The sequence below is a fragment of the Zeus faber genome (genome assembly GCF_960531495.2).
Source record: "Zeus faber genome assembly, chromosome: 6".
Taxonomy (NCBI): domain Eukaryota; kingdom Metazoa; phylum Chordata; class Actinopteri; order Zeiformes; family Zeidae; genus Zeus; species Zeus faber.
The window spans coordinates 20,221,957-20,247,269 of NC_137201.1; the positions used below are offsets into that span (position 1 = coordinate 20,221,957).

A 25,313-nucleotide genomic window follows, 5' to 3' on the forward strand; every position below is an offset into this window, starting at 1 on the left:
GGCTCGGCGGGAAATGGCGCCTGACGCGGATCCTCAGTGAGCGGCCCCACGGAGCTGACGGAACACGGCCCCGACCCCCCCCCTCACCGGCCAACCGGCCGCGGCGTACGAGCTGTCGGCGCCGCAACAAGTCGGGAGAGTTCCCTCGGTCCCCGGTGAGAAAGCGAACGGGATGTAAACAGAAACGGGTCGGGGCTAGCTAGCATGCTAGCTGCTAACACGCTAGCGCTGGGTGTCGGAGGGGGCGTAGTCCAGCTAGTGGCCCAAACAAGAGTTCTGAACCGAGCGGAACCGCTCGTCGGCCTCGCTAGCGGGCGCTGTCACGGTCCGAATAAACCCGGTGGCGCCTGGGGTGTTTCGAGTCTGCTCGGTTAGCCGCTCCGCGTCGGAGGTGAGGGGGGTGGTTTGTCGGAAAGAGAAGTGAACCGCGTCTCGGCCTTGGGTTCTCTGCCGCTGCTGACACTGCTGCCCCGGAGGCTAACGCAGCGTCGGCCTGCGCTAGCAGCTGCAAGCTAACATCTGGGTCAGCTCCACATATTTGTTACAGCGGTTCTTAATTGACCGCGGGGGAGTGAGTGTTGAGCCGCGGCGGTCGTGTCTCGGGGTGCAGCGGCGCAGCGGCTGGCGAGCGTTAGTATGGTTGCTGGTGTGAAACTGAAACCCCGATGACGCTGAAAGTTCTAAACGCGGTCCGTTAAATGACGGTGAATAACGGCGGATCGTCGGCAGAAGGAATGCCGCGGACCCGGTTCTCCAGAGCGGAATGGGCTCCAGGCCCCGTTTCACACAAAACGATCCCAGTCGATTTCAATCCGTGAATTATTCTCTTCTCGTGGAGTTCGACCTTGTTGAACGGCGACGCTTTAATTGAGCAGAAAAGCAATTCGACTGCGAGTTCCGAACTTGTTGCCTGACTGACAAGTAATGTCAAATGTAAGATGTTGAAGATAAGAATCATTCGACTCTTAATTCCGTTTAAATAATTATTTCAAAACTTTCCTGATGACGATTTAATGCGTAATTTTGGCCCAAAAGGTTATCTTGTCAACCCCCCCCCCATGAAGTTTAGGTAAAATTCTGCCAAACAGAACAATTCTACACCTTTGTCATGCACATACTAGTTATTGCTGGTTTATTTATATATACACACACACACACACACACACACACACAGTTTGACTTGTTGATGTTTTCAACCTGAGTGGATCAGCTCTTCTTATTCACATGACAAGGTGTGCCATTAATTAAAAGTTATAACCGTGCTCTAACCAGGACAGGTGAATTCAAAGAGGTGGGGGGGGTGGCTTAAACTCATAACAGATTTTGAAAAACTGTCACCAAAAACGTCACATTGGCGAAGATTTGAGCGGAAGGTTTTGCCTCGACCGTTGTGGGGCTTTTTTCTTTCCCGCGACCATCGTGGCATCTTCTCATATGTGAGTTGAAACTTCCAGTAGATAATGTACACAGTGCAGCAGGAACGTGGTCCTGGGTTTTTAAGCAGCAAACTGGTGCAGATGTGCCTCTAGAGGGCAGCTGTGAACTGGTCATTGCTGAGAATTATCTGTTTGATGTCTCTGAGGGCTTCGAAACTCAGATTTCAATCTGCTTCCACCCTTAAGAGTACGTTCAGAACTTAGATTTCAATCTGCTTCCACCCTTAAGAGTGAGTTCAGAGCGGTTTGTTAATGAGATTAAAAACTTTGTACGGTGATTATGCTATTAATTCTAAGCGTTGTGTGATTGGTGTTATGTGTCCATTTCTCAAAACAAACAAGGACAACGTGTAGAAATTGAGACACATTTATTTGTAATCATTTGGAAAAGCAATTCACAGACCAACCAAAGTATCTTAAAATGATAATTAAGCTGTGAATAAGAACTGGTGAATTTGGTCTGTGATTTGAACTGGGGAGTGTAGTGTCAGTGCTCAGGTGAGTCATAAAAGGGACCGCAAATTAAAACCATGAAAACGGGGGACAGGTTGTCATGTCTCAGCTCAAGCTGTCAATCACGATTACTGTTATGTTTAATTTTAATGGGCGAGAGAAAGGGATTAAAAAAAAAAATATAGATTTTAGCCTTCAATATTGTGAAGACTTGATTTACAGTATTAGTAGTAGTAAGTGTGAAATAAAGAGAAAGGTACAGTAGAGGGAGTTCCGTCCTATACTTTAGACAGAATCCTCCCCCTCGTCATTATTTGTCGTCACAAATTGACTTTAACATCTTGTTCCAAAGGAATTCTCATTATTTTCTGTCCCCTTTCATCACAAGTTAACTGTTATGCCTTTAGCACAACAGCTTTCTCACCTGGAAGTTAAAGACCTAAATAATTGTGGTGTGGTGTGTTATGCTCTATGTATGTATGTATGTATGTGTGTGTGTGTGTGTGTGTGTGTGTGTGTGTGTGTGTGTGTGTGTGTGTGTGTGTATGTATATATATATATATATATATATATATATATATATATATATATATAAAACCATGTGCTACGTATCATTCTCGCTGCTCTACCAGTTACCCAGTTGCTTAGAACTTGGTAGACCAGCTGTCTCCCATTTCTCGCCCTGGTCATGGAATAACCTTCAGAACACACTACAGCTTAATGATTTTGTCTCCAGTGCTATTGCTGATCCTAAACTGGGTTTTGTATTATCTGTTGCCCCTTGTCTGTTTTTAACATGCTCCATTGGTCTGTTTTTGACATGCTCTATTTTATAACTTTTCTGACCTTGTAATGGTGTGCTATCTTGGCCAGGTCTCCCTCGAAAAAGAGATTTTAATCTCAAGGCATTTAATCTCAAATATCTTAAGACTTCCTGGTGAAATAAAGGTAAAATGGAAAAAAAAAAGTGTTCTATTGCCTAGTATAATTCCAATTCGATATTGAACCAATAAGTATTATATGGTTCTACTTCTATCAATGCAAAACTCCAGTATTAGTATTAAAATGATCTGTTGTGTTATATCTTGAATTGGGCCTCCATTTAAAACTCGGGTTCCACTCTTTTGTGTGTAACTTATATTTAGACCTGACAGATGAATGCGTCAGTGGTAACCTGAGCATGTGGGAGCTGTCTGTGATATGATAGACATTATAAATGTAAAAGTTAACTAAATACATTTTATCTAACCTTAATTTGTGCTAATTTTGCTGTTTTTTTTCCTAATTATTTCTGTCATTTAGCATTTAGTAATTTTGGTTAAAAATGCTTATTAATTAGGGTTCCAGCAGGCTCTTACCAGCTCTTACGACTCCCAAGCATTTCCTCTGACTATGAAATTGTATGAAATATTTTGTTTATATTTATTCCATGACAAAAAAAAACATTATTTATAATGATTTCATGTGACTGGACTCAGTTACTCATTGAGAAACAGGTGTTTTTCTTTACAAATCAAGACTCGATAGGGTTAGAGTTAGTGCTGAAAAAATTCCATATGTTTAAATTCAATCGTGGATTTGGCGAATCGTGACAACCCTATCATCCAATTTGTTATATGTGCAAATTGTGACTTGGGAGGGGGGCAGGCAGGCATCGTGCGAGGTGTGGAGTCGATTGGTCTGTAGTGGTTGCTTCGGGCAGTATCTGCCACCCAGTGTAACACCCAGCTTTTCATTAGCAACTCTCTTTTACCTGTTTTTGGAAATAAATACATTCTGTTTGCATCGAACCCGGTGCCGTGTCCCTCCTTATTTTGCCCGTCATGACTAGGATTGGGCCCCGAAAACCCGGTGCCAACATGGCACAAGCTTTCCAAACGATCAGTATCTACCGAATCGCATTTGGTTCCAAATTTTGGTCCCACTTAAATGCCTGCGCTGTCGATTGAAACATTTGCCCTCTGGAGCACCAGAAATCGAATTTTCATTGTAATTGCGATATGAACATGCGCAATAAACATATCGCAAAATACTGAAACGCAATGAATAAGAAAAATCATTTTATTTACACGCAACATGAATAGTAAGCTGGCGGAATCCCCAAGTCAGTCAAAAACATTCTGTGTTTGTGACCTCACACAATGGAGTTCGCTTTCAGTTCCAGAGCAACAGGTCGAATCGTGTTTTATTTTAGTGCCAAAGGTTTAAAAAGTTGATGAAATGCCTCTGAAGGACATGCAGTGTTTAATCCGTTTGAACGGAACCTTGTCTTTGGGAACGTCCACATGGAGTGCTTTCCTTCTACAGAGACACCGTGAGGCAGGACTCTGTGGACTGCAAGTAGTAGACAGCAACCTTCTCATTTTTAGGATAGTCATAACACACAAGTGTATCGGCTCTCATAGTGATCTCTCTGCCATGGGCATTGACCAGACAGGGCTCCTACATTACCTACAATGCAGTGTCCTAAAGCAACAGGCCCCAACACTACCCGATCTGTCCTGGAATTGTTTTTAAAAAGACAGACAAAAATACAACAGATATTACATTTATTTTAAATTACCATGTTATATTTATTACGTTATTTTATTTGTTTCCTACCAGATATTTTATTTATTTCAATGTTTTGTTTAGTTTTGGGAAAATATTTTATAGGGAGAAGGGAAAATTTTACTTTAATTTCATATAGTTGTAATGTCTTACTTTAAATTAATGCTCTGTTGAATTGGTTGGCTATTCAGTGTTTGGGGTGTATGTTAATAGTGTACCTATTAAAGCAGAAAGACATAGGAACTGTACAGCTAATATGCACACTTAAATATTTGTTTATTTATCGTCATCACCATCTTTAATGTCATTGACACTTGTTTTGTTCTTTTAAAAAAAAAATAATATTTTTTTAATTTTAAGTTTCTATTCAGGCAACATTTATGCACCAGTACTGTTTTAAAAGTATCTGTTTAGCACCGGTATGGGGGGGGGGACAACGATGCCCACACAGGGGGCGGCGCCACAATCACGATTCTAGGTTCTATAAATATATAATGGGATTAATTGTCTGTGTAGTATTTCATATACATTAAATAAATAAATCCTCCTAAATTCAACTAACCTTAACTTACCTCCAGTATTTACCTCACAAAAGTGAATCAAGATGTGATTTCTGCAGTAAAATGTTTGGAAAAAAATTCACTGCATATATGTATGACCGTGTATGTGACAAATAAGCTCTTGAATCTTGAACCCTAGTGACATACAGACTGTAGGAGTCGATGATGCATTCCATGGGACTGGGAAAGTTGTAACTCATGTTAGTAGTAATTCTGCGTGTCAGCAGGACTTGGAAAACTAGAATTGGTCACAGAGAGTCGTCACCGCGTCATTACGTCAGCCGACGCTGCGATCAATGGAAACTTGAAAGAATGTAACTTGTTTTAGAAGTAATGCTGATGTTAAGATGAGCGACAGCACAAACTGATGCTAGGCTCCATGGGAACTTGAAAATTTTTCATTGGTGTCAATATAAAGTGATGGTGTGTTTTACGGGAACTCGAGAAAGGAATTTGTATCTAACAGGACTGACCTGGACCATGTGTATTGCTGCCTGCAGCTATATTTATCTTTTTTTTATAATTTTTTTATCACTATATAACGAGATAATTAAAAGCTCTGAAAAAGTATCAATGGAGACAGAAAATCAAAGCCTTGACTCTGGGGACTTCAGGGGAGTTGTTTCATTATTGTATGACAACATGACTATTGTATAACAACTGAATAAAATTTAGCACAGCAGTATTACTACTACCCTATTCTAGTCATTTGACTCGATTTTAAAATCCTCCATGTACTGATCTGATGATTTCTAGAATCTTGTGCTTGTTTTTCCCGCAACCTCAAACATCGCTTTTCTCCGTTCTCGTCTTACAGCCTTTTTCTATGTGACGGTGGAGCAGAATGAGGCTGAGAGTGCGTAAAGCTCCTCAGCAGCCAAGCGCAGGCCGTGGAAGCCACCTCTCCCAGGCGAAACGCAAACACTGTGAAGTGTCGCCTTCCCCCGCCAGAGGCAAAAGCAAGATGCAGAAGAAGGAGACAGGCTTGTTCTCCACCATCAAGAAGTTCATCCGTGGAAATGCTGTCAAGGTGCACGGACATCAGGTTTCCTTACTGGACTCTATTCCCTCTTTATATTTCAGCCTTTCATTCCAAATGCACATTTACAGACCTGTTTCCCCTGAGTTATATAGTCCTACTGATAAAATGTGATTAGCACAATAGCTTTATGGTGTTGAAATAGAGAGTTCAATAGTTTATAATTTGTTAATGCTACATGTTTTCTGGGGGTTGCCGGGAAATGTGGTTTTGTTAGTTTTTTTGATAATCTTTCACAAATTAAAAATACATTTTCGGAAATAATGAATTCTCAGTTAAACTATTATGTAGATGCACAATGAAGACCTTTTTGGGCTACATTTTCCATAAGAGAGTGAGTGTGTGTGTGTGTGTGTGTGTGTGTGTGTGTGTGTGTGTGTGTGTGTGTGTGTGTGTGTGTGTGTGTGTGTGTGTGTGTGTGTGTGTGTGTGTGTGTGTGTGACACTGTCACCATAGCAACTCACTCTCCCACTCCTGTCTGCGACAGCGCGGGAGAAGAGACACTTTGCTGTCAGAAAAGCTGCTGCTGCACTGACTCTATGCATGGGAATGAATGCCAATATGATAGAAATGTATATATTTAAATTTACAAGCTTCTATTGGTCAAAATGTGGGACTGTCCAGCACAAATCAGGACGTTTGGTCACCCATCGAGCGATATGGACGATGATGGAATGGAAAGTTATATAACAGCTTGTGAAATATAAGGTTAAATATATCAAAAACCTTAGCGGCACAAATGATTATTTTTACTGAACAAACCAGCACAAACGCAGCACAAATGGCAATAATATAATTCAAATCACTTGGGGTTCCAACTCCACAGAGGTTTGTACGTGTACTTAACCGTGCTGTTGTTAGATTGAAGATCGAGGAGTCGGAATGACGGGGTCGCCAGACTTTTGCCTTTTATTTCATTATTTTCCTTTTTTTAGTGGTTTACCAACCAAAAAGTTGGATATAGGTTTTTCTTTTCCATGCTGTATTCTTTGACCTAAATGGTTATTCATGTATTCTGTTTCTCGCTAGACAATTTCCTTTGCGCTGGATTGTTTAGATGACACTCAATTGAGGAACGAGCCCCACTATGGGGTGTCTGACTGACAGGCCTTGTGACACTGTCCTATCTCAGGTGGAGCAGGACATCCCGGCCAAGAGGAGTCGGATTGATTGTAATCCAGACAGTGACCTGATAACATCCACGCCACAGACCGGAGGTCTCGCAGGCAAATCTATATCAAGAGTTTGCCGGAAAACTCCAAATAAAGGTAATAGCATTGTAAACAAAATCTTTCATCTTTAGAAGTAATGTAATGAGCCTAATATTAATAATCATACAACCTTATGATCCAACCATTGACTTTGGTATTATGTGGGTTTGTTTGCCCTGGCTCTTCCATGTACACCTTCTAAGTGAATTTAGTCACCAGATACTATAATTTTGTCTGCTCTCAGAGGTGACTAGCAACAGTAAGCTCATCAAACCAAATGGGAAACTGGACGCTCATGTCGAGGCAGCTAGCAGCCCTCCCCGCACCACTCTGCTCGGGACCATCTTCTCCCCAGTCTTCAACTTCTTTTCACCAGCAACCAAGACAGGTGAAATAAATGAGATTTCTGCTGTTTATGCAGCACTGGCCTTTGATAGTCCATCGTAGAGGCACTTCATTGTTATAACTGCTAACGCACCAACTCCCTGTTAATGAAATTAACCATTAACATCATAATCAATCTTGTCAATGTAATACCATTGTACAATGTGTACCATGTAATATTTCCCAGTAATATTATACAACTGGTCTCATAACACTTGCAAGTGCAATGTTCAGGCTACTGTTCCAGCAAGGAAATGCCAAAAAAATGCACAGTACACAAAATTTATATAGGCCGTATAACATAATTACACCAATTCATTTCTGTTTGGTTATTTAAAGAATTTTTAGCATCAATACCCACTCATTTTCTAAGAATATTCACCTCAGCACATTGATAATGCATCAACTTTTTGAGCGATAATAACTATTACATTAACAGGAAGTAGGTATGTTAATGGTAGCATACTGTTCAAGTTCAAGTGATTATTTGTCAGATACATATACATACGGTTCCATTATGTGGGAAATGTATTTTGTTGACATATTTATTACATTTTAAACTACTAACTGTCAATGTTTTGGTGCGTTAACAGGAAGTTATGTTACTAGTTGTAACACTCAATAATAATAGAGTTGTGATTACTTTTAGAGCGAAACGTTGTCATCCATCTTCTATGTAAACTCCAGTTTTTATGTCCTGAAGTCCTCTGTCGTCCCTGTAGCCACCCCGGGTCCAGACTCCCCTGGTCAAGCGATGGAGACGGAAGAGATTATGAAGCAGCTGGACATTGAGCAGGCCGAAGAGATCCAAAGTAGCACTCTGACATCCACAGAGGGTGTCACCCTGTGCCATGCTGCCTCCACGCAGCCCCAGAAGCCGGAGATAGCGCCAGATTCCACCATCGAGGAAGGGGAGATAGTCACCGAGTCTGATATCCCCCCACTGACGGGTAATCAAAGGCTCTGACTCTAACTGTTCTCTCAGATCCAGGAAGGTTTGAAACGCTCTCCCGGAGTAACAGTCGTAAAAATATGAACCATTACCTAATAATCCCCGCCTGGACCAATACCTCAATATCAATAATATAACAATGTTTTGGGCTTAGTATGACTATTAGTGCTTTCATAAGATATTCACACACAATAAATATTTGAGTAATTAGTAATTTAAGTATTGTGCCAAAGCAGGTGGAGGCATTGAGTGGAACAGCTAGAACATTCTATGAAGTTCAAAAAGTTGCATTACCGTAATGCAGCCTTAGAAACAACATTGAAATATATGACACTATTATAACAACTAAAATCTGAGACAATATCTAATCTCATATCACAATATAGATGTTGTGTGATGTATGTCATACATGAGGCCATTGTTTAATGTCTGCTGGTGTAAGATGGCTGTGTTTTCAAATACCTCTGGAGTTGACCGGTTACAAACAGTATTTTATTATAGATAACAGTATTCTTAAAATATTTCTATATTGAGGAGAGGAGGCTTTCAGGACATTAAATTTATTCTATAGTTCTCTATGAATATATTATGTGTCCTTCTGTTTGCAACTTTTTAAAATATTTCTCTAGCAGGTATTTGTGAGTTTTGCTGATCTTTTATTGAAAGTTATTGTACCAATATTTAATTTGCCTTTAAGCTATTTGTGAATTCTTGGCTTAAGTCCCTGCTGTGTGTGAACATGCGTCATCTCTTCATCTCTTTCTGTGATTAGCGCCAGGCTGCACAGTAGACAGCAGTTACCCTCATGCCCCTCCCACAGCCCCAGCAGAGGGCTCATATGATGAGGACTGGGAAGTTTTTGATCCGTAAGTAAAGCCTTATTCTTTCCATTTTTAGCTAAAATAAAATTGTTCACATCTATATTATGTCTTATTTTAAAGTGTATTTACATTACAATATTCCATTATTTTCTTCAAATAAGAAGTAAAAAAAAAAAAAAAGACTTTCTGCCTAAAGCCCTGGGGCCTCCAAAACTGACCAAATTCCTTTGCATGTGTGAAGCACATCACACATGCGTTAGCACCTGTACCGTGCAGGTACAGGTGCTAACGCTGTATAGCTGGTTAGCAGGATTGGTAGCTCAGCAACTTTAACCAGTGAAACAAACCTAAGGAAACATGTTTACAGTATTTACTTATGCCTCTCAGCGTAGTTGGTAGTGTGTACAATAGCTTCTGTGTTGCAGCCCGTGAGGACTTTCCAAACGACACTTAACTCCTTCTGGTTTGTCTCTTTTCAGATACTTCTTCATCAAGCATGTGCCTCCGCTGAGTGAAGAGCAAAAGACCCGCAAACCGGCTCTACCGCTGAAGACGCGCAGCACGCCAGAGTTCTCCCTGGTCCTGGACCTCGTACGTAGTCGATCGCAAAGTGCAGATGCCCAAATGTGGGAGACTGATGTGGTTTTGACGGTTGCGTACTCTCCCCCTGTCGTGTCAGGACGAGACACTGGTGCACTGCAGTTTGAATGAGCTGGAGGATGCCGCCCTGACATTCCCTGTGCTGTTTCAGGACGTAATATACCAGGTACGGTGGAGGTGCTTTAATTTTAGCCCACCCAAAAGCCATTTTTTTAAATATATATATATTTACCTGGATGATTGTGCAACCGTTGGGGGGGAATCTTGAACCAATTGTCTCTTTTCTTATTTTTGACCGAAGGTGTACGTGCGGTTGAGGCCCTTTTTTCGGGAGTTTCTTGAGCGCATGTCTCAAATGTACGAGGTAAGGGCCCTTGTTTTAAAAGTGTGCTGCGCTTACTCAACGTCTCGACTTGGTCACATTTTTAATATCCGTTTCACGTCACCTCACAGATTATTCTCTTCACGGCTTCAAAAAAGGTGTACGCCGATAAGTTGCTCAACATCCTGGATCCCAAGAAACAGTTGGTTCGGTCAGTCTTTTTTTACACCGTATCTATGTAAACGTCAATAATGTATATGAAATCCTGTTTATATAATGGGTCTGTTCATCATTATTACATCTTTCTGCGCTAACTTGTTAAGATTTGAAAAGTCAGAATGGCAATGACGCGCCATCCACTAAACACAGACGATCTTATGGATGGGCACTCAAAGTGCACATGTTAATGAAGAAATCCCCAAAAAACGCTCTCTTTGTTTGTTTGTTTTTTCAGACATAGGCTTTTTCGCGAGCACTGTGTGTGTGTACAAGGAAATTACATCAAAGACCTAAACATTCTTGGCCGGGATCTCTCCAAGACGATTATAATCGACAACTCACCCCAAGCCTTCGCCTATCAGGTGAACTGTGGTGCTTTGTTTGTTTTGTTTTTTTGTGTGTTTACTTATTCATACAAATATGTTTGCTTATTGTTTTATGCAAAATGTCCCTCTTTCCAGCTTTCCAACGGGGTCCCGATCGAGAGCTGGTTTGTGGATCGAAACGACAACGAGCTTCTGAAGCTCGTTCCCTTCCTGGAGAAGATGGTGGAGCTGGTACGTTGTGAGGAAGCGCCCGGTGACGAGCCGTGTTTGGAGAGTTCCGTGCGCTGCCTCCTGTGGGGTTTTAAATCCTGTTATTCTTCCTCAAACAGAACGAAGACGTCAGGCCGCACATTCGGGAGAGGTTTCGTTTGCACGATCTACTCCCCCCGGACTGAAGATTACGACAAAGGACATTTGTTTTACAGTGAGATGGTATCACCATAGGAGGAAGATGGGAAAAAAAAAGGAGAAAAAAAAAAATAATAATAAGAATATTGACTCTAATCATACTGTTCAATGGCTCTCTCTTTGAAAACACAAAATTGCCATTCCTTAAAATTGTACAAAAAAAAACAAAACAACAACCCCACAAGGTGTTTCTCGAGTGTGGAAAAAGGCTGTGTGTTTTGTATACATACGCGAACAACACCCTAAAGAAAAGAGCTGAGGACCAGCGGTCCTTCACACTCTGCTGGCTTCCTTCCAGTGTGACCTACGAGGTGACGTCCTGGGGGACTTTCTCTTTTACTCCATTTCGGATTGACAAGTTGAATGTCACACAGTGTTGGAAATAAAAAAAAATAATAATAATTTAAAAAAAAAGACTTTGTTGGCTCTAGACATATTTTGAACGGCCATTCAAACCTGTATAATTATCATACACTATTACTCGTGTATATTATATGTACATAGTTTTTTCCCCTCGAGGTTTTTAAGTCGTTTTCTTTGAACTTCAAATTTTAGTATGTATTCCTTTTTATTCGGCTGCTTTTATAAAACAAAACAAACCGTTAGTGTGTTTTGTTTGAAGTTGATGCGACACATCTGCTTTCCTGTTGTATGCCTGCATTATTTCCTGTGATGCTTTACTCCATTAAATGCAGTCGTGTGTGTGTGTGTGTGTGTGTGTGTGTGTGTGTGTGTGTGTGTGTGTGTGTGTGTGTGTGTGTGTGTGTGTGTGTGTGTGTGTGTGTGTGTGTGTTTTTAAGGTGCAGTTTTAAAATGTATCTTTTGGGAGGAAATGTTTCTGAAATTACGATATTTTAAAAGCTATCTAATGTACGTTAGCATAGGGTTTCAAACGAATGCAAAGCCATAATGGCTGGATAATTTGGAGATTTGTATTTGAGAGTCTACTTAAATTGTTGATACTTTGACGTCCTCTTTGATGGGGAGTTGGTTTTTTGGGGGGGGTGGGGGGGTACAGGGATCCTGCACTTTTACATCCAGCCCTTTGTAAGTAAATGTAAAATCTTGTCACTTTTCTACGCAGGTGTATCACCTCAATTTGTTATGTGGGGTGGGTGGGAGGCGGGGGGATTGTAGCACCAGCAAATTGTCGATAAGTTTGCTCTCAAATCTTGTTTTCCAAGATGTCATGTTTGTGGGATCTTTATTATGTAGAAGTCATATGTTTTATTGACAATGAATGATCACTACTGTTGTACTCAGTGTTACTCAATGGTTTCCTTGAAAATAAATACATTTTATACGACCAAGGTTACTTTTTATATATACGCTGCTCACAAAAAGTTAGGGATATTCGGCTTTCGGGTGAAATTTCAGGGTGAACCTAAAATGCACTATAACCTTTACAGGTGAACGTAATTTGACCTTCTCTATACTTTTGAATGCACATGTCCAATTGTTCAATGTTTCAGTAATTTTTGCACAACTTGCTGTTCTCTAACAAGGAGCTGAACGGCAAAATTCACAACAGGTGTTTGATCGATGAATCGACCAATACATTTCCTGGTTCAATTAGAATTGGTATTTAAACAGTCCTCTTCATCATGCTGTTCACGTTTTGACATCATGAGACCAAGACGACACCTAACAATTGATCAACAGTACCTCGCCATAGTGAGGCTTCAAACAGGATGTTCTCAGAGGGAAGTGGCCACTGAGCTTAGAGTGTCACAGAGCGTCATCAGCAGGTTGCAACAGATACAGAGAGACTGGAAGAGTCACAGAAAGGCATAGAAGTGCACGTCCTTTGGCCACATCCCACACTGATGACCGCTTCATTGTGAAAAGTGCCCTGCGGAGCCGGATAATGAATGCCACTCAACTCCAGGCACATTTAAGGGAGGTGAGAGGCACCCAAGTGTCACGTCAGACCATTCAAAACCGTTTCCATCAGCGTGGTCTGCGTGCTAGACGACCTGCAAGGGTACCTGACCACACCACCAGACACAGCCATCATCGTCTTGCATGGGCCAGGGAGCATTAACGCTGGAGGAGGGACCAGTGGCCTCAGTGCTGTTCTCTGATGAAAGTCGATTCACGCTGAGCAGAAATGATGCCGCCAACGATGTCGGAGACATTAAGGAAAGCGCTACGCATCAGCTACTGTTGTCACCAGACGAGCCTTTGGTGGTGGTGGTGTTACAGTGTGGGCAGGTGTGTCTAGTCAATACAGAACTGCCCTACACTTTGTGAATGGTACAGTGACAAGCCCATACTACCTGAATAACATCATTAATCCAGTCATTGTGCCCCTGCCCATTAACAACACAGGCCTCATTTCATCTTCATGGACGACAATGCTCCAGCTCATCGAGGTCGCATCATTAGGGAACGGCTGCTGGAGACTGGGGCACCTCAAATGGAGTGGCCTGCACTTTCAACGGACCTGAATCCCATAGAAAACCTATGGGATCAGCTGAGTCGCCGTGTAGAGGATCGTAACTCTGTACCCCAGAACCTCAATGACCTGAGGGCCGCCCTTCAAGAAGAGTGGGGGGCCAGGCCTCAGCAGACAATAAGTCGACTTGTGAACAGCATGAGACATCGTTGTCAAGCTGATGCTCAAGGGCACATGACAAGTTATTGAGACGTTGACATTTTTTGCGGTGGTAAACCCACCGCTGTTGTTGGCATTTGTTTCAATAAATTGTTTGAGATGAGGAAATCACCATTGCATGCTTCTACTTAAATGCCCTACTTTCATGACACAATATCACTGTAGCGTGAACTTTTTACATTTTCCATCAATTTCCCCCGAAAGCTGGTTGTGTGTGTGTGACGTTTTTTTTTTTTTTTTTTTTTAATGTGTATTTATAAGCTATAGAAGTAGCTGTGCCTTGATCACACTGATTTATTACAGGAAGGACAGAATTGATCATTTGACTTTTATTTCTCATTCTAATCCTTCAAAGGGAAGGTAGCCGTTTTACGACATTTCGCTTTGTTTATCCGATCGGTCTGTGACCACGTGTTGACCTTTTTAAAACACACACAAAAAAAAACAACACGTGTCCAGGGGAGCCCTTCCGACCCCCAAATGCAGCGTTTCCATGACATTTCCCCGTCGCTACTGTCACTGCCGCGTCATCGCGCCGCGAAACTTCTTCTTTTTTTTTTTTTTTTTCCCCCATCAAACTTGAACGCATCATTTCGACAAAAATGGCGGAGGAAGGCGACTGGGGTAAGAGCGTCCGTCGTGGCCTTTAGCGTCTCTCCACGTGCGTATGGTCAAATGAAAGCCCATAGAAAAATGTCACATGTAATTTCCTGCGGGTCGTTCGTAGAAGCTGAATCGTTCGAGCCCGAGGAGCCAAAGAAGGAGGCGGCTGTGCTGGATAAATGGGACGGGGAGGACGAGCAGGAGGACGTCAAGGTACGGAGCGGTGGCTTGTGCTGCGTTCTGGGTCGCGTGGGAAATACGCTTCGCACGGCTTTCTTTTTGCGTAGCAACCGTTCGGAACAGCGTTTGACCAAAAAAAAAACCCACAACCCTTTCACAGCAAACATCCGATTCACGTTATTAACTGTGTTCATATTTATAATCCGTGACACGTTTTGGGTTTTTTTTTCCTTTACAAAGAACAGCAGACTCAGCGATTAAGAACAATGCGAAAACCCTTCCAGTGAGAATTCCCTTTCCACGCGAGTCCTAGCGTGAAGTGATATGGGTTTTAGTTTCAAATTGAAAATGAAATTCCCCTTAAATTCTTCAACTTTCGCCGCATTCCCCGTTGCCCCTGCAGGACAATTGGGACGACGAAGAAGAGCGGAAAGGAGGATGTGAAGAAAAGAAAACAGGTCTCTACCCGATAGCATCGACATGACCGATGCTCTACGTCTCTAAAAACTAGAACCTAGTAGTTCCTGGTACAACCTGGTAGTACCTAGTAAAATATGGTAGAACCTGGTAGTACCTAGCAAAATATAGTAGTTCCTGGTAGAACCTGGTAGTACCTAGTAAAACATAGTAGAACCTGGTAGTATCTAGTAAAACATAGTAGTTCCTGGTAGCACCTAGTAAAACATAGTAGTTCCTGGTAGAACCTGGTAGTACCTAGTAAAACATAGTAGTTCCTGGTAGAACCTGGTAGTACCTAGTAAACATAGTAGAACCTGGTAGTACCTAGTAAAACATAGTAGTTCCTGGTAGAACCTGGTAGTACCTAGTAAACATAGTAGAACCTGGTAGTACCTAGTAAAACATAGTAGTTCCTGGTAGAACCTGGTAGTACCTAGTAAACATAGTAGAACCTGGTAGTACCTAGTAAAACATAGTAGTTCCTGGTAGTACCTAGTAAACATAGTAGTTCCTGGTAGAACCTGGTAGTACCTCGTAAAACATAGTAGTTTTTGGTAGAACCTGGTAGTACCTAGTAAAACATAGTAGTTCCTGGTACAACCTGGTAGTACCTAGTTGTAACTAGTGGAACATAGTATTTCCTGGTAGAACCTGGTAGTACCTAGTAGAACATAGTAGTTCCTAGTAGAACCTGGAAGTACCGAGTTGTACATAGTGGAACCTGGTAGTACATGGTAGAACATTGTAGAACCTAGTGGAACTGGACCTCCTGTAGGAGTGTTATTGCATTACAAGCTTTTCATAAACTTTTGTTTTTATTAGATCTAAAGATCCATCTCCACATTAATGTTATGTTTTCCAGAAGCGTCTCTTTTAAAGGTGCAGTGTGTGAGATACAGCAGCGACAGGGCGTGTCAGTATCTGAATCCACCATTCATTTTACGTTTTAAACTTGTTTTTGCAGCACTGACGGCCATGCCGTTGTCTATCGCATCTTGATATGCGAAGAAAAACAATTAATTTTATTAATAGTAATGATAACATTCAAGATTCAAGAGGTTGTTACAAATAGTAACAAAAATATGGGAATATTCAAACAACACACCTAAAACGTGGAAAGCTTTATCAAAACTAGACTTTCGAATAATGAACAATAAGAAACCTATTACATTACTTTGAAGTTACTCACTAAAATAAGCTCAGAAAAACGCATGCTGTTTTCGCCGGAGGGGAACCCTGGCAGTAAAAAGCAAATCACTACCTGCAGCCCCGATCAGAGCCATGCTTTCTCCAAACAAAGCAAACAAAAACTCTAGTGGGATTTCATTTACTCGGTTTCCTGCTGCTGCTCCACTGCCGAGCAGATTGCATATCGTTCCTGAAAATATCCGGCCCACGTTCTTGAGGTCCGGTGGCAAATACCCCGCGCACCGGCCGGTAGTTGGGGACCTATGTACTAGAGGTTATTCCCTCGGCGATGGTCGGGTTTATTTCCCACTTGCGCCACATCTGTGGTGTTACTGGACATTCTGGTCAAAGGCACAGCACTCTCCCTTGTGCACACAGTGAAACGCCGCCGGAGTTGAACTTATATTGAACTTTGTTGTCATTTTCTTTGTTCTAATATTTGGATTTCGTTCCTGCAGCCCGAGTGCCTGGTAGTTGGGGGCAGTGTGTGTTGAGGGGCCGCAGCTCCCCCAACTCCGAAACCAAACTTCATGAAAGTCGGTTCGGAGCCGCCGTTGACCCTCTTTGTCGGCGGATCGTGGCTGCCCCACTATGGTGACAATGTCGGCCAATATTACCCAGAAAAATACGGGGAGAATCGCGAACCTGCTTGTGATTTCGAAGTTCAAACATCGATTTCCAAATTGGAATCGTGACGCCCCTACTGCTGATGTAGGAGAAGCTATGGTGGCCCTCAGGTGCTGCGACAGGCCCTCTCTAGAGTCAGTGTTGGGTTTGTCCGTTTGGGCTACTGTAAAAAAAACATGGCAGCCTCCATGAAGCGTACCCGCTCCCTATGTAGATAAAAACGGCTCATTGTAAGGTAACGCCAACACAATTCTTATTTTCATGGGATTATACACTAATTAAAACATACTTATGAATATTATATTCCATTTCTGCCAAGTCCGTTCCATAAATTCTACACACTGCACCTTTAAAATAGTGTCTCTGCTCTGGTGATAGAAGAAGCTTCTGTAAACTCCTCTTTAATAACCTGCTTTGACCATTGAGTTTCACAGACCCAACTTACTCCCAAATATTCTAATTATTTTTTTCCACATACAGTTAAATCAGTTAAGAAGAAGCTAAGTGAAAAAATAAAAGAAAAAGAAATGTTGCAAAAACAAGAGGAACTGTTGGAAAAAGTGAGTTGTTTTTGTTTTTATTCGTAGTCTTCATTTAAATGTTTAAAGTTTACGGTAAAAACACAATATTTGTCCCTCTTCCCAGTTGTCGGAATCCCAGGACAGCTCCGAGCTCACCCCAGAGGAGGAGTCGGAAGAGAATCCGCCGAAGGATTCCGGACCGAAGCCGGAAAATGAAGCTTTAGGTTCGTACAGAGGAAACCTAATGAAAACGTCGCCGGGTTCCAGTTATGTACAAATGAAACCAGAACCAAACGCGGATCTCTCTGGTTAAATTTATAATATATATTTGCCTCGGCCTCAGGATTCGCAGTATTTTTACGAGTACATAAGCATCGGTCCAGTTGCCCGACGCTATTATCAGTATCCGTCCGACCCTTATTAAATACGGAGCCAGTGACGTGTAGCATTCATGATACGTCTCAAACTTGTATTTGTTTTTATTTCAGAATAAACAAGGTGAAGTCAGGGTGTTGAAGCTCTATCACAACATATTTCCCTTTAAAAAAGATGGACAATAATGACAGATAAAGATAGACATGAATAGACATCAAAGATAACGGACCTTATTGGGCCTCAGGAAAGTCCCAGAGGCAAACTAAGTTGTGTTGAGAGTGCCGAGCGCATCCGAACAAACCTGCCGCCGTGGCAGACGCGGCCCCGCCCCTCACGCCGGGTTCCCCTCGTTCCAGGCGTCCCCGTCCCCGTCTCCAACAGCCTCGGCAGAATCGACGCCATCAGCCCGAGCTCCAAAGACGACTTCAGCGAGTTTGAGAAGCTGCTGAAAGACAAGCTGCTGCCGCTCGAGGGCTCCACCCACTACTCCGGCTTCCTGGAGTCGCTCTTCCGGGACCTCTGCCTCTCGGGTGAGTTTAGAGCCCAAACGAAAAACCCAAACCCGTGTTCGTGAATGCGCATCTCCCCGAGCGTCCGGTCTCTTTATTGTGATAAGCTCCGTGTGATCTGTGTTCACAGTGGAGGTGGAGGACTTGAGGAAAATCAACACTTCAATTACACTTTTACTGAGTGAGAAGCAGAAACAAGAAAAGGTTTGTAGCCGGGTCACCTGCACGACATCTTACCGACCGTCGCGTCCCCGAAATCCTTGTTTTCAAGCGATAGGACAGCTGCTGTACCTGCAATGTCAACTGAATGTCAATTGAATATTAATTATCAATAAGTCCCCGACATCCAAACCATTAGCGCCTCACAGAGGTAATTAAAAAGATGAAAGCGAACCAACCTGTGACTCCGTCCTTGTTGCGCCACGTTGTGGATTTTCGAGACGAGCGTTCACATTTCGCTGTCGGCGGCTTTCATTAGAGGCCTTCCTGAATAAAACAGCCTTTTCAGTTTCATTGTTTTTTTTTTTAAAGTTTTTTTTTGCGTACGCAGCCACCGTCCGCCCGGGCTCAATCCCGTGTTTATCGTCTCTTTTGAATGAAACATGAATGAAACCCGCTCTGTATTCATTTTTTTTCCCCTCTAGCAACAAACCAAGGGTAAGAAGAAGAAGAAGGGCGTGGTGCCCGCCGGGGGGATGAAGGCCAAGATGAAGGACGACCTGGCGGACTACGGGGGGTTCGAGGGAGGTTACACACAAGACTATGAGGACTTCATGTAGAGGAACCCGCTCGCGTCCCAAACGTCTCCCCAGAACTGCGGGGGGGAAAAAAAAAAAAAAAATACTCTGCATTTCTCAGCCTTGGATTTACCGCAGCGATACGATGGGGAACGACGGCTTCTCTTTCACTCAAAGTGTGAGGCAAGCCGTGCAAGATTTTTGTCTCGTTTTAATGTGTCGGACTGAGTTGATGCAGTAAACGAACCCAAAACAAAAATGCTTGGGACGCCTTTTGGGGCTTTTCTGTGGTTTTATTGAGTTGAAGAAGAAAATCAGAATAGGTGTGATAGACCGAAGAGCGGCGGGGCGAGAATTTGGTGTGTTTTTTTTTTTTTTTTTTTTAAGTAGGCGGAGGTTATTCTGAATTGACTACACAAAAAAACACAAAGGGAATCGGAATAAAAGAACAACCGTCATAAGTTTACCTAAAAGTGTGTTACTTAGAGCTTATTTAGGGGAACTACCTTCTATGCCCAATGAAAATATATAGTACTTGAGGTTTTTTTTGTTTACATTATCACTTCAACATCTTAAATCAGTGGACTCCACTGTAGAAGCAAAATCTAAAAAGACTCATTTGAGACCAAAATTCATATTGTTTTAATGTTGTCTTCTCTGCAGCACAACTGGTGTATATTTGATTTGTTTCCCCAAACGGTGGAAAATCCAGTCTCAGAACGTAAAAGACCCCACTCCAGGATTTCGAGTCAACCATGTGGATCAGTGCATAGCTGCAGCGATCACATACACGTTTGTCTCTTTTTTTCTTTTCTTTTTTTAAGTGAAGGGTTTTTCGATCTTGATATGACACGAAACAGTTTCATTTGATGGTGAGTGGGCGTGTCAGCTTGGATAAACACAGGTTCACATTTTGAGCTTTTGAAAAATTTAAGCGCTTTTAAAATCTGTTAACCATTAAAAACACAGTTTTCAGCTTGAAGTATAAATTTTATATAAATTTATTGTAAGGTTCATAAGCTGCATTTTAAGTGTTATTATACCCCCAATCACTGATAAGTTGCAATAAGCTACATATACAGTGGATTGAGCCATTATCAGGAGCATTTTAGGGCAGGAAACAAGATTTCTAAACCAATTTCGACGACCTGGAAAAAGTAAGAAATTAATTTTTTTTAGCTTAAACATTCTGAATTTTGGTATAAAAACTGGACGGCAATGTTTGACAAATGTTTAAAACACTGAAACACCGGCTTCATTCAAGTAAAATTTAAAGATGCAATTCCATTTTTATGAACGCTTAATATGTGGATACAGAATTATTTGAGTATAAAACCACAAACAACTGCGGAGGAGCCTGAAGAAAGGTTGGAATTAGGGTTGATTTGTCTTAATTTGTGTGCAAGAAAATAAAAATTAAAATAAGTGAAATCTTGCATTATTGCTAAATTATTACACTTAAACACCTTATTTTATTTAAACGGCACTGATGGCTGATACATTTCAGAAGGGTAATATATATTAAACAAAAAGTTGTATGAGCTGAATTGATTTTGTTCAAGGCGGAATGCAAATAATGTCAGCAGTAAATTATATATCGTATCAAAGCCGCAATAATACACTATTCTACACTCACAGACCATTTCAAATTGATTGTTTAAAAAAAATACTGTGCAGCAGCTTTGTGTACAAGGTCACATCGAAACGGATAAAATAAATGAACGTAAGCACAACTCTGCAACCTAGAAGATATGAACTTCCTGAAACCAGGGTCCGGGCATTTTCAATGTATCGAGGCACACGGCTTGCGAGAGCTTTTATTTGGAGCTTGCAAAACTATAAGATGTCCTAATAGTTACCCAGATAACCTGTCAGTGCCCTAATCCTGGCCTTTTGTTCTGTGCAGAAAATAGGTCATTACCTGATTGTAGTCGTGCACTGAATTGCCCCTTTCAGCGCGGTCATGTGACTCAAATCACAAAGGAGCCTTCATCAAACTTATCTGACAGTGTTCAAAAGGGAGATTTATTCAAAAACAAAAAGCAGCTGCGATATTGTAAGATAAGATAAGATAAGAGCCCGGGATGGTTAACAGGGCACGGAGGCTGCAAACCCCTCTGCCCTCACCCATTGGCTGTCTCTGGGGGGTGGAGGTTGGGGCCCATAAAACCGCTGTGTAACCCGGCCGACACACATAAAACGGTGCCGTCGCCCCTGGGACGCCATCAGATCCCATCGCATACGAAGATGTGGACCTTCCTGCTAGCGAGCACCCTGCTGGGGTCCGCCTGCTCCGATGGCCCGCCCCCGCCCCCGCCGCCCAGGGCCACCGAGACCCTGCGGGCGCTGCACTGCCCGCCCTGCGAGCAGATCCACTGCACCCCGCGCCGGGCCCTCCGGCTGCAGTGCCGCGGGGGCATCACCACGGGGATCTGCGGCTGCTGCCCCACCTGCGCCCGCACGGCTGGGGAGGCCTGCGGGGGCGCGTGGGATTATCTGGGGAAGTGCGACAAGGGGCTGGCGTGCGTTTATCAGGACCCTGAGGACGGCAAAGGAGCGGCGGAGCGCGCAGGGCTTTGTCAAGCAGGTAGACGCCGGTTTTTGGACATTTTGGTCCGTGCAACATGGACTGATTTATCATTAAACAGTATAATTACAAACATTACTTCATCTCTTCCTGCCCTTACATATCTGAAATGCAAACTTAACCCCCCCCCCCCAAAAGATACACATTACTTATCTAATAACACTGAAAATCTTACATTCTGCATCAGTAAACATACTCAAAATGTTGCCAAACTGTCGCTGGGATGGTGCCAATTTTGTTCATCTTGTTTATGAGCTGTGAAGAGCGATAACATGGTCAAGGCTTCCTTTGTATCAAAGGCTTCTCTTAACAGTTAAGCTGTAATTACACCTCTTATCTGTCTGCGGTGGAAAGAGTTGTCATTCTTGCAGGTATAGTATCAGCAGTAGTTTGGGATTAAAACAGACTCACATCCTCCCGGAAAACTCCTCCGGATTTCAGAAAAGTTGAAAAAATAAAATAAAAAGTCCTGAATCTAAAGTGTCGTTTTCCGTTGCTTTTTTCCTGTCGCCGACGTTGTTTCCCCCCCCCCCCCCCCCACACCTTTTCCCGCAGTGCTGGAACCCCTCGGTTCGGATAGCTGTCTGCCAGAGTGCACCAGGGAATACTGCCGGGATAACCCCACTGCAATCTGCTCCGCGAGGTGCGCGGCGTCAAACGGTTCCTCCCCACCCCACCCCAAAAACGCCACCTTTCCCCTTCCCCTCGTTTCAGGCCCGCCCCCGCTGAACGTTTTCTCCGCAGGCTCGTGTCGCTGGACAAGAAGGAGTGCCACGGCTCCTGCCAGCACACCTCCTGCGCCGGCTGCCTGCTGCTGAAGTCGCCGCCCTGCGCCCAGGCGTGCGCCCCGGCCGAGGCCTCGTGTCTGCAGCGCTTCGGACGCTGCGTGCGCGGCCACCTTGCGGCGCCGCGCCACGCCGCGTGCCACCAGGACGTACACGTGAGTCACTGGCGAAACGCAAAGTTGGTCTTCTTGAAAAGGGGGTTATGGTTTGGACAAACAGATAAGTGACAATACGCAGGTAATGAAATTCAAAATAAATGAAAAAAGGTTTTGTCCAAATCTTCAACATTCATCTGCTTGTCATCTGCAAAGAGTATTGCTCTGCCTTTTCACGAACAAAATGCACAATTAAATTCATAAAAAAAAATGTGTGATTGATTGACAAACCTTAATATGTGGCATGAATAAGTAAAGCATGAATCCTTGATCCAAACGCCTCATATTACTCTCTCTCCAGAGCCACGCCGAGGGGTATTTTGTGTGCTTGACGCCGACCTGTCCGGTCACGCTCAACTGAGGCCCGAAGACGCAGCCGACAGCGGATGTAGCAGATTAAAGATGGCAGCTAACTTTTATATAAAGAAAAAACAAAAAAACATGAAACTAATTGATCCCCGATGTCTCAAAACGTTGTTTCAAAATATTGTCATGCGCAGTGTATTTTGACCAAGAAGCAATAAAACACAACTTTCTACACTGAATTGTGAATGTGTTCATTCTCAGCGGACTCCGTCACACAGGCTAAGGCTGAGAAAAACCTGCATGTGAGGTGTTTCCGAACGTGGTTCTGCAGCGGGCCAAGTCAAAACACGTTGTCGGTGGAGGTAAAGCCGGTGTAATAAATGCACCCTGATTAGTTTCTGTGTTTTATTTATTATGTCTGTGAGAGTTTCTCCACCAGACGCCCGATGGTTACTGTGTAACTGTGACTTTTATGAGAAATCTGGAACAAAGTGGAGACCAACAATGGGCAGCTTGTTCGCCGCCTTCGACAAATCTATGTCGTTTATGGCGAATAAACAGTTTATTAGAGTGAATCACAGTAATTTCTCAGAAAAGCTGAAATCCGCGTTGAAAGCGAACGGCCCGACTCATCTTTTGTGTAATGTCTCACGAGACAAGTTCATATTTGGGTTTTCATTACGAGGGAAGATAAGGTCCCGCTCCTCACTTGACCCGTTTGAGGACTCACACGCAGACGTCATTCGAAGTACAATAGAGGATTAAATAAAATAGCCCGTACTTAAAATCGAATCCCTCTAGCGACATCAACTTTTAAGCCTCATTAAAACTCCTTCCAAAGTTGGAAACGCACTCAACAATTCCCAAGGTCCAGATTAATTCACGGCGCCCTATTCTTATTGACTCTGCGGCAAGCTTAATGTTACCTGATTTTGTCCCCATTTGTGACATGCATGATCAAATTTCATCATTTTCTTCTTTGAAAATCACAATTTGCTGAGTAAATAAAGAACAAAGACTCGGGGGGGCGGGAGAAAAAAATAAAATAAAAAAATAAAAATCATAATCCCGTCTTTCCATCTGCCGATACGCATCACTACATCAAGCACCTATTTGGACAACAGATTGTTTGACCAAAGCCGCCGCCGCCGCCGCCGTTATCAGCCCGACATATAACTTCCCTCGTTTCTCCTCCTGATAAAACACCGGCAAACAGAGACGGGAGCGGGTGCCAGGTGTAATAAACCCATGTTGAGGTTTGGAAACATGTAAAGCAAAGCAACACAAAACGATGGAAAGATGTGTTAAGAGAGTGACCTTCACGTCCGGCGATCTGGTAGAAAAGCGGCAGAAAGATACGGGAGGCGCCTGGTGACTTCTGAATGTTCATATTTAACGGTTTGGCCCGCTGTGAGTTCGGTGGGTGTGGAGAGGGGCTCTTGGCTTTGCAGCGAACATAAACAATCCGATGCTCGTTAAGGAGAAGTCAAGTCAACCACTTGGAACCAAATCCGTTGTTTTTTTTGTTTTTTTTATTACTGTTGACAATCTATGAACGTAAAAGAATTGAAGCTGTAGTTTCATACACATTTAACATTCACGTGAACACGGCTTTTAAATCTATTCGAAATCTAATTCCTTGCATAGCTCCAAAACTAATCTCCATCCACTAGCTTTCATACATCGACACCTAGCTATAACAGTTAAGCCCATTTCTGAATGGTATTTATTCATAAAAACAATTTATTTGTAGACGTTTTTAATCATATACCCTTCCATACATACTAAATAACATTAAGTGATCGAGAGATGCAAATTAAAACCATTAAAAATATAACCACAGAAAGAGGAGCAAGCTTGTCACTGTCCAGTGCAAGTATCTTGCATTTCATCCCAACAGTCGGTGGAGTACAATTCCCAAATGATGGAATCACAGCCCTTGTGGTGTACAACAGATACGAGCTCATCTCCGCTACGCCAGCCGTAAAACACGTCAAACGACAGCTTTGTTTTAAAGGCCACCTCCAGTGTTTTACGTATTTATTACATTTTTGTTTTAGGTCCATAAAGTTGTTTTCTGTTGCAATAAATCAACCGCTTTACGTCTCTGGCAACCGATTAAAAAAAAAAAACGTCAAGCTGTTGTTATAACGGTCCTTGACAAAAAAAGTGAAGAATGCATGTCAGCTCAGTGTGAACCCCCCCCCCTCAAAAAAAACAACAAAAAAAACAAACAAACAAAAACATTGCTTGATAGTCCTTGTGACGGAGCTGCAAATGCAAGAATCATTTTGGGCTGCAGAGAAAGATCCTCCCACTCAAAACACCAGCTCAAAGTTAGAACCTGCTTCGTTTATCACCGCTACTAACCACACCCCAACGA

At 42.7% G+C, this 25,313-nt stretch overlaps 2 protein-coding genes across 4 annotated transcripts; both read left to right on the forward strand.

Moving 5' to 3' along the window:
• The first annotated feature begins 9 nt into the window (after window positions 1-9).
• Window positions 10-12,262, forward strand: ctdspl2a (CTD (carboxy-terminal domain, RNA polymerase II, polypeptide A) small phosphatase like 2a). 2 transcript variants are annotated; one of them, XM_080002532.1, is made up of 13 exons: window positions 10-155; window positions 5,817-6,044; window positions 7,171-7,306; window positions 7,494-7,637; window positions 8,356-8,583; window positions 9,358-9,451; window positions 9,886-9,997; window positions 10,086-10,172; window positions 10,308-10,370; window positions 10,460-10,539; window positions 10,783-10,909; window positions 11,009-11,104; window positions 11,203-12,262. In XM_080002532.1, the coding sequence occupies exons 2-13, from the start codon at window positions 5,844-5,846 to the stop codon at window positions 11,266-11,268; spliced, it is 1,434 nt and encodes a 477-aa protein (XP_079858658.1). In that variant the 5' UTR covers window positions 10-155; window positions 5,817-5,843; the 3' UTR covers window positions 11,269-12,262. The 2 variants fall into 2 exon arrangements, with proteins under 2 accessions (XP_079858658.1, XP_079858659.1); XM_080002533.1 differs by having other exon boundaries at window positions 5,817-6,029.
• A 2,222-nt stretch (window positions 12,263-14,484) lies between these two features.
• eif3ja (eukaryotic translation initiation factor 3, subunit Ja) lies at window positions 14,485-20,528 on the forward strand. Of its 2 annotated transcripts, XM_080002545.1 has the most exons (8): window positions 14,485-14,522; window positions 14,626-14,714; window positions 15,085-15,139; window positions 17,436-17,515; window positions 17,601-17,700; window positions 18,208-18,381; window positions 18,491-18,564; window positions 19,005-20,528. In XM_080002545.1, exons 1-8 carry the CDS (start codon window positions 14,501-14,503, stop codon window positions 19,137-19,139), a joined length of 729 nt encoding a protein of 242 aa, XP_079858671.1. In that variant the 5' UTR covers window positions 14,485-14,500; the 3' UTR covers window positions 19,140-20,528. The 2 variants fall into 2 exon arrangements, with proteins under 2 accessions (XP_079858671.1, XP_079858672.1); XM_080002546.1 differs by lacking the exons at window positions 15,085-15,139; window positions 17,436-17,515 and having other exon boundaries at window positions 14,496-14,522.
• The last annotated feature ends 4,785 nt before the right edge of the window (window positions 20,529-25,313 follow it).

Bases quoted from the DNA above. Each gene is read 5' to 3' on its own strand.
- eif3ja (XM_080002545.1), top strand. From the start codon at position 14,501: ATGGCGGAGGAAGGCGACTGGG. The intron at 15,140-17,435 runs GTCTCTACCCGA...TTCCACATACAG, and splicing joins ATGTGAAGAAAAGAAAACAG to TTAAATCAGTTAAGAAGAAG. The intron at 17,701-18,207 runs GTTCGTACAGAG...CCCTCGTTCCAG, and splicing joins GCCGGAAAATGAAGCTTTAG to GCGTCCCCGTCCCCGTCTCC.
- ctdspl2a (XM_080002532.1), top strand. From the start codon at position 5,844: ATGAGGCTGAGAGTGCGTAAAGCTCCTCAGCAGCCAAGCGCAGGCCGT. The intron at 9,998-10,085 runs GTACGTAGTCGA...CTGTCGTGTCAG, and splicing joins TCTCCCTGGTCCTGGACCTC to GACGAGACACTGGTGCACTG. The intron at 10,540-10,782 runs GTCAGTCTTTTT...TTGTTTTTTCAG, and splicing joins CCCAAGAAACAGTTGGTTCG to ACATAGGCTTTTTCGCGAGC.